Below are 13,020 nucleotides of genomic sequence, written 5' to 3'. Positions count from 1 at the left end.
CATGATCCGCCTGCCTCGGCCTCCCAAAGTGCTGGGATTACAGGCATGAGCCACCGTGCCTGGCCCAAAATTCTTAATACTCTTCTCCCAAATCTTCCCTGTCTGTTCACAATTACTCTCTCATTTATACTCATTTGTTTATTTATTTGAGACAGAGTCACACTCTGGCTGGAGTGCAGTGGCGCAATCTCGGCTCGCTGCAACCTCTGCCTCCTGGACTTAAAGGGATTCTCCTGCTTCAGTCTCCTGAGTAGCTGGGATTACAGGTGTGTGCCACCTCTCCCAGCTAATTTTTGTATTTTTAGTAGACACAGGGTTTCACCATGTTGGCCAGGCTGGTCTCAAACACCCGGCCTCAGGTGATCCACCCGCCTTGGCCTCCCAAAATATTGAGATTACAGGCGTGAGCCACCATGCCCGGCCTCATTTGTACTCTTATTACCTCATTGAGATATAGGCAAACAATTTGCCTTGGATGAGAGTGCGTTTTAAGCCTATCTCTCCCACTCCCTTGGAAAGGAAGTTTCTGCAACTGGCTGTCAGATTTAGTGAATTTAATATGCCTCCTTACTGGTCAGGAAGGACTAGCCATATTTATTAGAGATTATATTCTTATTCCTGAAAATCATCAGAGAACATTTATGATCTATATTGTATTAATTAGCTTAGAGCAAACCTAGACAGAACTTGAAGAGCGTTTACTTCCGTCTCCTGCCTCTATGCTGTAATGGACTCAAGCTAGCAGTTCAGTTTTTATAAGTTTGCTATAAAATCGTACAGAAAATGAATTCTAGCATCTCTCAAGTCTTGTAGGTAAGTAGCATAAAGTTATTATATGTTATGGTAGTATTCCCTGCTGGCAGCATTCAAGTCATAAATTCTTAACCAAATGATTACTTTTCTGTCTTTTGAACTTAATTTGATGGTTAAAAAAACAAACCGGTTGGGCGCAGTGTCTCACACCTGTAATCTCAGCACTTTGGGAGGCCTAGGCAGGCGGATCACGAGGTCAGGAGTTTGAGACCAGCCTGGCCAATATGGTGAAACCCCATCTCTACTAAAAATAGAAAAAAATTAGCCAGGCATGGTGGGACATGCCTGTAAGCCCAGCTACTCCGGAGACTGAGGCAGGAGAATTGCTTGAACCCGGGAGGTGGAGGTTGCAGTAAACCGAGATCGCACCACTACACTCCACCCTGGGCGACAGAGTGAGACTCTGTCTCCAAAAAAAAAAAAAAAAAAAAACCCCAAAACTCAAGAGGAATAACTAAATAACTACTAATTGCATTTGATCCAGAACAGAAGGTAGCCAAAGATATTCTAAGGTTCTCTTCATATCTGAAAAGAAGTAAACCTAATTTAAAAAAAAAGACAAAAATATTTAATAGGTATCATGTACAACTTCAGTACAAATTTTCACTTCAAAAAATATTACAGGATTTTATTAATCACTAGTCCCCCAATAATCTTTGCAGCTTTCCTTCCCAATGAAATGACTTCATTATAAAGTGAACACTTTGAAACATTACTTTGTTTATACTTACACACCCATCAGGGAGAATTTTATTATGTGCCTTGAACTTCAACAACGTTAAACTGTTACAGGAATTGCTTAAGCTGATGTCCTAATTCGATCATTAACCAAAACATATTTTAAGAATAGGCAAGAAGTCTGAGAAGATGGTGATGTAAAAGGGACTAGGCTTGGGGTCAGAGAGACAATGGTGACTTGTGAAGTACCTAAGCCAGTCTGCGTGAACTGCGCCATGTTAGAGAACAGCAGGAACAAAATAAGCTGCAAGGTCACAAGAAGAATAAGATGGTAGCATCAAAGACGAAACATTTAAAAAACCACAGAATGAAATCCCCAAGATGGCAGCTTCATTATTTAATCAACTCTGCTGCTGACCTGGGAATCCTACCAACTAGTAAAAGCATTGATTTTAAAAATAAATAAGGCAATTCCAATTGTCCTTTTTTTTTTTGAGACAGAATTCTGGTACGAAAACCATACCTACTACCAACTCCAAATCCAATCTATGTTGTTCACTAAATTTGACAGCCACGATCAAATAATATTTAACTCTTAAACTCCTTGTAACTTTTTTGTGATTCACCTCCCCAAGTCAACACAATTCTGTGTGTTTTTACTTACGGTCAGACTCTGAAGAGGTACTTAGGAGACGAGCACCTATTTTAACAGAAATTTTATTCTCTGTCCCATTTATTTGCTATCTGGAACGAAGAGAAAACCTAAAAATGAGATCTATTTCCAGCACTGCAAGCAACTTTGGAGGAGCTTACTTTTCCCCTGCTTCTTTGACTGGTTGTTACATTTATCTGTTTTCAAATTTACCTCCTTTTTGGTGAGAAAAGAGGTCATAGGGAAAAGAGCATTTGAATGAATTCTTCAATTTCATTTCATTTATGACTCTGCCTGTTAATAGCGATGTGCATCTTGGCAAATCAGCTTCTCCAAGCAACCCATCTTGCTCTCTCCCCCAAACTCTGTTAAGGACCATTCTGTTTATTTCTTGTGTTTGTTATGGAGGTAAAAATCATATAAAGCACGTAAATGCCACCAAAGGCATCCTGATCACCTAAACACCGCCTTTTATGACTGGTCAACTATGCATCTTATCTGTCTAGCTCTGTGGGTCATGGATTCCTTTTTCTTTTATCCTTTTCCAGGTATTAGTTTTCAAATGAAAAGAGATACGTGTTGTAACTTTTGTTTTGATGGCCAGATTTAAGTAATCTGCAATATATCTTGATAGTGACAATGAAAACTAATTATGAAATTCCAGATGTCTAATTGGTAACAAGACAGTGGCATAGGCCAGGCAAGATGATCCTTACTATCCTAGCGGTCAGCGTTGAGGACAGACATCCCCCAGTCATGTAAGGGATGACACTGATCACTGCTGTATGAGCCTCTGTACAAGGCTCCCAGGTACAACAGGTGGTACAATAAGATTTCACTAGTGAACTTCTTATTAAATAGCGAAAACATGGTATCTGCCCCAAATGGATTCTAGACCTTGTAACATTAGTTTAAAAATGTAAAGCACTATGGTAAATGTCTTTTTCAATTATTGAATAGGTGAGAAGTGCCGTTGGAAACGTGGGAAAAATGTACAGGCAAAAAATAAACCTAACAAACATATAGACAAGCAAACCCAGAAACACTGGCCTGGTGATTCTTATATGCAGGGATACATAGTACTTTCCATCCCGAAGCTCCAGCCGGACAGAAGAGACTGCAACACTCTCCATATTCTAACATTGAGAATCAATATCACTTGTCAGCACCAGTTTTCACACTGTGTGCTTTTATGTGGTGTGCATGGAATATAAGCGGAACAAAGGATCCGTGAGGTTTCATTTAATAAGGACTAGATGGTGGATAAAAATTGGTTTCAGTAGCACACCATGGCTCAGGATTATAGTAATTGATAAGGCATGCAATGTCTAAGACACAGCGCAGGAGCCTTCAGCTAGTTTAAGCTAAGGTTAAGCTAACGGTATATGCTTTAGAGGCAAAACGGCATATGCCACTGGCTCCCTTGGGATTCACACATCATCAAGGTTAATGCACATGTACACAGTTAAACATGAAGGCTCACGGGAATGTACAGTCTAGTCATTAGGTTGATCTATTTGGCTGCTTCCAACTTTTGATTTTTTGTAACCTTGTTTAAGTGGGCCAGGACAGCTACTAATGGTCACGACGACCTCTTCCTCTAATCCTTACTCTATACATCAACCTTCATGTGGCTCCCCAAAATGTTATACCAAATCTGTAAAATACAAATAAAACAAAAGACAAATCCCCCCCACGTACAACATGAACTGAACAACCATTTAAAAATTCAGTGGGTGAGAACTTCTTGGGCCTCATCGGCTAGATTCCTTTCTTAAAATCCATACACCGAATTTAACAGGAAGGTTCCCATTCCTTGAAGAGGAAACTTCAGATGTACAAGTCTTGAGTGAAATATATTTTGGTGGCTGATTAACCATCTTACTGAATAAAAGACACGATTTTTGTAAACTACACAAGAGTGACAGATGCACAAACGTTTTGGCCAGTGTGCCTTTAAATAGATGTCTCTTCTGGTGGAGCGATGCCTGGAGGGAGGAAGGTATGCATTCTACAGGACGGCGGCCTTCAAAGCCGCTCAGTCATGTTTTTGCCAGTGGGTCAAACACCTGCAGTGCTGTCCTCTTGTCTTGGTCACTGATTGTCACCCAGTGACCCAAGGTTTTGTGTTCATGATCTGGTGGCAGCTCCGCCTCGGCAGCTGAAGTGCCAGCTGACACTGGGTTTATGGGATCCCTTTCGGGGCTCCTGGTCCCTGAGTCCAAAGGGTCTGAGCTCTTAGAAAGCCAAGCATTATTCAACAGTTTAGGGTGGTGAAGAAGGTTCCAGAAGGGGTCCTGATAATCACCAAGTGGGGCTGCCTCTGGCTTCATCACTTTGGTGCCATCGCTCTTGGGGCTTGTAGCAGATGAAGTGCTGAGAAAGTCCCCTTGTGGGAAGACAGTGCCCACCGCAGGCAGGTGCCCAGAGGGGCTGTCGCTGCTGCTGTAAGTGAGGCCCTGGAGGAGTTGGCTGTTGCTTTGCAGGACCTGCAAGTGGAAGGCTGCGGGGGCTGACTTCTTCCTCCTTGGGGGTACCTTGGGCACAAGAGGCGGCACCTCCAGAGGTGGTGGCACGGAGGCTCCTGCCCCAGGAGGGGCTTCGTCTGACGCCGGCATCCTGTGGCTTGGCCTCTCTGCAGCTTTCCCAGGCTGAAATGTTCTTGGTTTGGGAACAGGAGGGGCTCGAGGGGCTGTCACGACAGGAGGGGCCTCAAGGCTTATCTCCGCGGGCCCGATTGTAAAATGGACAGTCTGTTGCTCGAACTGTTCTTCTGGTGACAGAGGCTGAGAAAAGGTGGGACAAAGAGTGTAAATAAGCCAATACCTGGGCAGCTGAGGATCAGAGAACAGAGTGGTCAGCAGAGAATGGAGATGAGACCAAGCTGACATTCTAGCAAATTCGAAATTTGAGAATGTGTGGGGTGCCAGAAATGTGACCAGGTAAGAAAAAGAAAAAGCACAGGAGAAACACACATTTATCAGGTCACACCAGCAGGTCCAATGAAAATGAGTGGAAATTTTAAAACCAGGGCCACAGTAAATAATCAGAGACAAACTTTTCTTTGTCACTTTAGGAAATGGGGTTATGCTCTTCCTTTATTGAAAGAAAACCTCTCTGAAAACACTCTTTGAAGATGCAACCTGGGCTGATTCATGGTCTGTACTATGCTAGAGTGAAGTAACTTGTGTTACAACACTAAGCTAATTGAAGGACTAATGGATATACTTTCTCCTTGAATTTTTTTTTTTTTTTTTAAAGAAGGAGTCTCGCTCTGTGCCCCAGGCTGCAGTGCAATGGCGCAATCTCAGCTCACTACAACCTTTGCCTCCCAGGTTCAAGCGATTCTCCTGCCTCAGCCTTGCGAGTAGCTGGGATTACAGGCGCCCGCTACCATGCCTGGCTAATTTTTGTATTTTTCAGTAGAGACGGGGTTTCACCATGTTGGTCAGGCTGGTCTCGAACTCCTGACCTCAGGTGATCCACCTGCCTCGGCCTCCCAAAGTGCTGGGATTACAGGCGTGAGCCACTGTGCCCAGCTGCTTGAATCTTCTATGCTTAAATATTGGTAAAGAATGGAAACCTTGACACTGCCTTGGTTCTGGTTCAAATCTATCACAAAGAAAACAACTGCATAGGCAAAATGAAGCTTTTGTTCAGAAAAGGTGATCAGTAGACTGGTTTAAACATTGGCGTTTCAGTGTTTCTTTGGTTCTTTAGAAAACAAACTAAAAAAAAGAAAGTCGCTTTTCCAACAGCCTTTTACTCTAACTCCTGTGCAGCAGGTTGGGAAAATGAATCTATTTCTGCTCCTGGCTTTTACAAGGAAAGACAAAGCAGGTGGTCCCCGACTTACAATGTGGTTCCACTGAGGATTTTCCACTTCACCCTAGTGTGCAAGCGCCAATGTTCCGTAGAAAGCATACTTCGAATTTTGAAGTTTGATCTTTTATTTTTATTATTATAAAATAGGCTGTGTTGGATGGGTTGTTTTTTTTTTATCCAGCTGTAGGATAACATATGTGTTCTGAGCGTGTTCAAGGTCAGCGAGACTATGACGTTTGGTAGGTTAGGTGTATCCGATGCAGTTTTGACATGCTATTTTTCAACTTATGATGGCTTTATTGGGACGTTACCCCATTTTAAGTCGAGGAGCATCTGAACAGGGAAAAGGCGGAGGAAAAAGGTCCCCTTTGTAAGGAAGCATGGACAAGGGACGGATGGCAATGAGCCAATGTGGGACAGAAGAGCAACCCAGGAAATACAAAGCAAGCGCTGTCAAGAGTGAAGACGAAGCCCCCCTCACACTCTCTAGGGTGGAAGCAGCACTGTGCTGTGACGACCAGGAAGGGATTACCGAGGGTCCGTTACTAGAACACTGAGATCAAACGGAAGATCCAGATGTGTCTACAGATGCCAGTCTTTGGGCTGCTACTGTCCTTACAAACTCATGTCTTTGAAGCAGTAAGCAAGGCTGAGAAGCTTGAGAGCGAGAGCAAAAAGCAATCTGCAAGAAAAGTGGCAAGAAAAGCTGTGGAACTCTCGTAGACCGAGGCTGCACGAGAGCATGTGAACATGGCGAATTTGGGAATCGGTTACTGTTTTCCTAATGCCTTGAAACCATGTGCACACAACACAGACCACACGCAAATGGGAGGTACCAGAACACGTGGGGAAAAGCATCCCACTGTGGTTCCCTCTGGGGACTCAGAACACTTAGGAAGCATAATACCTCCAAGCTGTTCTCGTCACACTGACAATCTGCCAGACAGTGGACTCCTCGTTCTTCTCAGCCAGAGCCAAGATACAGTAGGATATGAGGGAGGAAGCAGTTGTCAAACCTTTCCCCAAAGACACGCCTGTGTCTGGGACTCATGAACGTGAGGGTGTCCATAGGGAACTAGATTTTTATCTGTGAGACGCAAATCTGTTTTTTTTTTTTGACATGGAGTCTCACTCTGTTGCCCGGGCTGGAATGCAGTGGCGTGATCTCAGCTCACTGTAACCTCTGCCTCCCGGGTTCAAGTGATTCTCCTGCCTCAGCCTCCTGAGTAGCTGGGATTACAGGCGTGCGCCACCACACCTGGCTAATTTTTCTATTTTTAGTAGTGACGGGGTTTCACACCATGTTGGTCAGGCTGGTCTTGAACTCCTGACCTGGTAATCCGCTCACCTCAGCTTCCCAAAGTGCTGGGATTACAGGCCACAATTTTTATCTATCGGGACATGTGAGCAACTTAGGAGTAAGAGGTTTTATGTTCCAGGCTTTTACCTTTCCTGTCCTTCTCAAGGTTGGCTTCTTGATGGCAGGAACTCTGGGTGGAGGCCGACGGGGCAGGAGCGGGGGCACCTGTGGGGTCTCTGGTTTGGCGGCCCCCGGTGTGGGCTCTGGTTCAGAGGATGCTTCGAGGTCCCTCAGGGCCATGGCACTTAGGGCTTCTTCGGAGGCGCCTAAAACATAAAACCACATGGCTGAAGTGTAAAGGACAAGGCAATTCACTGCATGATTTCATCTTTAGACAGTCTACATCTTAAGTGTCATTTACTAATTCAATGTATTTCAGGAGTAACCAGCTAGGTTCAGCCCCAGCTTTTTTTCTTTTTTCTTTTTTAAGATGGGCTCCCGCTCTGTCACCCAGGCTGGAGTGCAGTGGCATGATCACAGCTCACTGCAGTCTCAACCTCCCAGGCTCGAGCAATTCTCCCACTTCAGCCTCCCAAGTAGCTGGGATTACGGGTGAGCACCACCACGCCCAGCCAATTTTTTAAATTTTTAGTAGAGATGAGGTCTCACTACGTTGCTGGAACTCCTGGGCTCACGCAATCTTCTTACCTCAGCCTCCCAAGTAGCTGGGACTACCGGTGTGAACCTCCACGCCCAGCTAATTTTAAAATTTTTGTAGAGACAGGGTCTCACTATGTTGCCCAGACTTGTCTTGAACTCCTGGATTCAAGCAGTCCTCCCACCCCAGCCTCTCAAAGTGCTGGGATTATAGGCGTGAGCCACTGCACCCAGCAGCCCCAGGTTTTCAGGCTCACCTTCCTAGCAGGGGTGGTGATCTGGGGTCTGTGGATAGTCTGGATGGGGACCAGTGAGGCCCTGAGATGATATGCAAAGTCTCATGTGTACTTAGATTTCTCAGGGTAGATGATCCAAACACATCAAAATCTCAATGGGGCCATGACCAAGAAAGTGTTAAGCTGGGACTGTAGGTAGATTTCAAACCTCTACTAACATCTACAGCTCTAGAGTTTTTTTTTTTTTTTAAACAGCTTTATTGTGATATAATTCACATACTGTGAAATTCACCCTAAGTGTATCATTCATTGGTTTTTAGTGTATTCACAAAGTTGTGCAACCATCATATGATCTAACTCCAGAACATTTTCATCACACAAAAAAGAAGCCCCACACCCATCAGCAGCCACTCCCCACCCAGGCCTCCTTCCAGTCCCTGGAAAGCATGAAGAGCTTTCTGACCCCATGAATTTGCCTGCTCTGGCCATTTCATGAAGAGGGGATGGTACACTATGTGGTCTTTTTTTCTTTCTTTCACATAGTATAATCTCTTCAAGGTCCACCCATGAAGTAGTATGTATCAGCACTTCATTCTTTTTTTTTTTTTTTTGAGACAGAGTCTAGCTCCGTTGCCCAGGCTGGAGTGCAGCGGCGCTATCTCGGCTCACTGCAACCTCTGCCTCCCCAGTTCAAATGATTCTTCTGCCTCAGCCTTCCGAGTAGCTGGGACTAACAGGCACGTGCCACCACGCCCGGCTAATTTTTTGTATTTTTAATAGAGACGGGGCTTCACCGTGTTAGCCAGGATGGTCTCGATCTCCTAACCTCGTGATCCGCCCACCTCGGCCTCCCAAAGTGCTGGGATTACAGGCGTAAGCCACTGTGCCTAGCCCCATTCTTTTTTTTTTTTTTTTCATAGCTGAACAACATTCCATTGTATGGATGGACCACATTTTGTTTATCCATTTATCAGCTGATGGACACTTGGGTTGTTATATCCATAGTTTTAGTTATTTTTTTCTTTCTATCTTTTTTCTTTTTTTGAGACGGAGTCTTGCTCTGTCACCCAGGCTGGAGTGCAGTGGCGCAATCTCAGCTCACTGCGAGCTCCACCTCCCGGGTTCAGCCATTCTCTTGCCTCAGCCTCCCGAGTAGCTGGGACTATAGGTGCCTACCATCACGCCTGGCTAATTTTTTGAATTTTTAGTAGAGACGGGGTTTCACTGTGTTAGCCAGGATGGTCTCGATCTCCTGTCTTCGTGATCTGCCCGCCTCAGCCTCCCAAAGTGCTGGGATTACAGGCGTGAGCCACCGCGCCCGGCCTAGTTTTAGTTATTTTTCTAAAATAAAAAGAAAGCATTTGTGGCAGTATCATTCTATAACAGTAGTTCTCGACCTTTTAACTCATGCCCCCTTAAATATTATTTAAGAATTCCAAAGAAGTTAAACATGCTGACTAACAGCAAATTAGGCAATGGTGATTGCTTACACCTTTTCAAAGGGCACACTCAGCCAGGTGCGGTGGCTCACACCTGTGATCCCAGCACTTTGGGAGGCCGAGGTTTGGGAGTTCAAGACCAGCCTGGCCAACAAGGTGAAACCACGTTTCTACTGAAAATACAAAAATTAGCTCGGCATGGGGGTGCGCACCTGTAGTCCCAGCTACTCAGGAGGCTGAGGCAGGAGAATTACTTGAACTTGGGAGGTGGAGGTTGCAGTGACCTGGGATTGAGCCACTGCACTCCAGCCCAGGTGACAGAGTGAAACTCAGTCTCAAAAAAAAAAAAAAAAAAAGAAAAGCGGAGGGGGGCACACTCTCCTCTCTAGGAGATTCTGGAACAAAGCCAAGCCCCAAACTAAAAGTGTAAATTACCAGTGATTATGAATGAAGTGGGGGAGAGCCCAAGGTAACTAACATGGTTTAAGTTAAGTAACAGCAACAAAAATCAATGTGGTGGGAAAGAGGTCCCTGCCTGACACTAAAAACTTTATTTCCACCTGTCAGTGATTTAAAAGGTAGATTTTGTGCCTGAAATTAGGACAAACACTGTAACTGTCTCTGTTTTATAAAGCTGGCAGAATGGCTTCATGCCGGCAGCGTTCACCTTCTTTAAAAACTCATTTTGGTTTATTTCGGTTTCTCCTTTAGATGCTGCTTAATAGCCCTGGGACGATTTTTATATACACATAGAATTTTGAAAATACAATTTTAAATGGACAATCAATCTTAGTATAGATTGATATAAAATGTTGCTAAAGGATGTTTTCATTTAATATTGCCTCCAGAAGAATAAAAAGAGTTATTTTCGTTTCTAGACCACTTTTAGTGGGGAGATGAAAAGGAGAATCGGTTTTTCCCCTGCCCCCAGGAAAGCACCTACCTCCTCTGGCTTCCAGGAGACACCGGATTGCTGCTTCTGCCTCCTGGGCATTGGTGGTTTTGATCTGCTTGACATTATAAGGTTTACTTATTCCAGTCCGAGCCTTGGGCTTGAGGACAGAATGAGGAAGAGCAGAGTATCAGTACAGGCAGGAAGACAGCCTCATGGGGCGTTATCTGCTACCTGCGGGTCTGCGCAGGGCTCCAGACGATGCTGATCATACAAACTCCAGCCTCCACCACACCTACAATCCTCTCTTCCCCGGAACACTCTCTTTCCAAGAGTGCCATACTACTTAGACCTGATGACCCTGGTCTTCAAAGCTGGGTGATTACAGATTTTTGTATATGGACAGACCATCTTCTATCTTTTTTTCAATAACCAGGTGAAAGCCAGAAAGCAAAATCAGAGGCCACTCTTTCCACAGTCCTGCTGAGTTGTTAAAATACCTTCTAGATATGTATTTCCTTAAAAGTGCTTTTTCTATTTCTTCATCCAGCATGTGGGTTGCCTTTATGACCTATTTTCACTACTGGTCTCCAGTCACCCCTCCACCTGCTGGGGCTGCACAAGCACCTGACCAGGCCGAGCACCCAGAGGCATCCCAGTCATAGCAGTTCCCCCTAGCACCCGGCTTCCCCTCTCTCCCCTCTACCTCCCTGCCTTCACCTGTTCTCTCCCCCAGCAGCTCATGGGACCCTCCGGAACCATGCACCTCCACAATCCTCAATGACTGTTACTCTTCCTAGTGTGTTCCCCAACTTCATTATTTATGTCTCTTTTTAGCCTCTTCTCTCAACCAACTTGACTCCAGAATGATCATCATTTTCCTAGGATGACGACCTGAATTTCTCCCATTTTCCCTTTTACCAAGCAATGCTCTGTCCATACACCAAGGGCAGAGGCAAGAATGGGAAGAGAGAAATGGATGAGTCTGGAAACCAGGGATATTTGGGATTTTTCATCAAAAGTGATTTTCTCTAGAACACTCCATACGACCATTTAAAAGCCCTATGGAGAACCTGTGAGGAAGGGTTATGGGGTTTGGAGATGAGATGGTGAGCAGGTAGAGGGTTAAAGACACATAAATCTATATATTCACTGAGAAGAGAGATCCCACACTATCCCAGGGGCAAAACCCTTGGGTTCGAAATGTATGCGGAAGAACTCACAGGTTGCTGAGGTGCTCCTGGTAGAAGTCTTGCCGTCTGCAAAATTGAATACTGCCCATGGGTGCCGGAGGAGATGGACGCATCTGAAGCTGACTTTTTCACCATTAAACTGGCTGTAAAAACCAATGAGGGCAGTCTCAATCTCAGTGAGGGCACAACTTCCCAGCCAGCTGCCAGGAGCCCGACTAGACGAGGTGGATGTCCCAGCAGACCACAGACATGGTGAGGTCCGAACACTCACTCGGCACTTAGGGCACCCACAGAGCCAGGCCTTCCTTGACTCTCTATGGAGTTTCTCACTTGATCCTACCAGTGTGTGCCTATTGATGTAGATGATCTGGAGAAGCATTACTAGAATGCAAACTTTAACATCTTGGGGGATTCAGATCTGATATAAAAACCAATTGATTTTGAAATGGTTCCAAACACTAGGACCAGATTTTTAAAATATTTTGTGGGGAAAAAAGTATTTCAAAAACCCCAGCCTGGGCAACATGGTGAAACTGTCTCTACAAAATAAATAAATAAATGAATAAAAATAGCCAAGCCTGATGGTATGTGCCTGTAGTCCTAGCTACTTGGCAGGCTGAGGTAGGAGGATTGCTTGAGCCGGGGAGGTCAAGGCTTCAGTGAGCTGTAAGATCGTGCCACTGCACTCCAGCCCGGGGGACAGAAGGAGCCCATGTCAAATAAACAAAAAAAAAAATTCCAAAGCAGGGGAATAAATTGTTAAAATATACTTGCAGCCATTAACAAATCATGTTTTAGAACATTCAATGACACAGAAAATATAACCCATTAAATAAAAGACAACCAACCAGAGAAAATGGGTATAATTTTGTTAAAAAAAAAAAAAAAAAAAAAAGATGTTGCTACAGATACATGTAACTGGAAAAAGAAGTCTTTTTTAACAACTACTACCTGAAAGTCATCAAGCGAATTTTAAAATTTTGTTCTTCTTTGTAGTTATCTCTAAAATTTCCCCAATAATACATGACTTATGCATTTTATTTTTAGGTTATTTTTATTTTATATCTGGGCTTGTGGCTTTGCCATTGGTTACTACCGTGACATCAGCCACAGTGAGCTCAATTCTGAAGTAATGGCTTAGGAAGATCTAAGTCTGATCATCACATTTTTGGGGAGGGAGAAGTAAACAGTGGTGGTAAAATGCAAGTGGATCAAAAGCACATCACAGCTTTGCTTTCAGGTTATCAGGGAGGGCTGGATGGGCAAAGCATTGTTCGAGCAACCAGAAGAAAATGCTCCTTTACCCAGGATAAGGGGGAACTTGTTCTGAGCCCG

General features: G+C 44.4%; 1 protein-coding gene across 8 annotated transcripts in view; it reads right to left on the bottom strand.

Annotated features, from left to right (window-relative positions):
- Window positions 1-1,358: 1,358 nt before the first annotated feature.
- SYNJ2 (synaptojanin 2) overlaps window positions 1,359-13,020 on the bottom strand; it is a 117,192-nt gene continuing 105,530 nt past the window's right edge. For 7 of the 8 annotated variants that reach the window (XM_055268221.2, XM_063632653.1, XM_055268237.2 and 4 more), the window contains 4 exons: window positions 11,716-11,828; window positions 10,544-10,652; window positions 7,416-7,594; window positions 1,359-4,929 (listed from right to left, as the gene is read on the bottom strand). In XM_055268221.2, coding sequence (XP_055124196.2) covers window positions 4,186-4,929; window positions 7,416-7,594; window positions 10,544-10,652; window positions 11,716-11,828 — 1,145 coding nt within the window. In that variant the 3' untranslated portion in view covers window positions 1,359-4,185. Of the gene's footprint in view, window positions 4,930-6,500; window positions 6,651-7,415; window positions 7,595-10,543; window positions 10,653-11,715; window positions 11,829-13,020 lie in introns of all 8 variants that reach the window. The other variant, XM_055268245.2, reaches the window with a different exon arrangement.

Source organism: Symphalangus syndactylus, chromosome 2 (genome assembly GCF_028878055.3).
Source record: "Symphalangus syndactylus isolate Jambi chromosome 2, NHGRI_mSymSyn1-v2.1_pri, whole genome shotgun sequence".
NCBI classification, from domain to species: domain Eukaryota; kingdom Metazoa; phylum Chordata; class Mammalia; order Primates; family Hylobatidae; genus Symphalangus; species Symphalangus syndactylus.
Note: the sequence above shows the minus strand (reverse complement) of the source record. Positions and strands in the feature narration are given on the sequence as shown.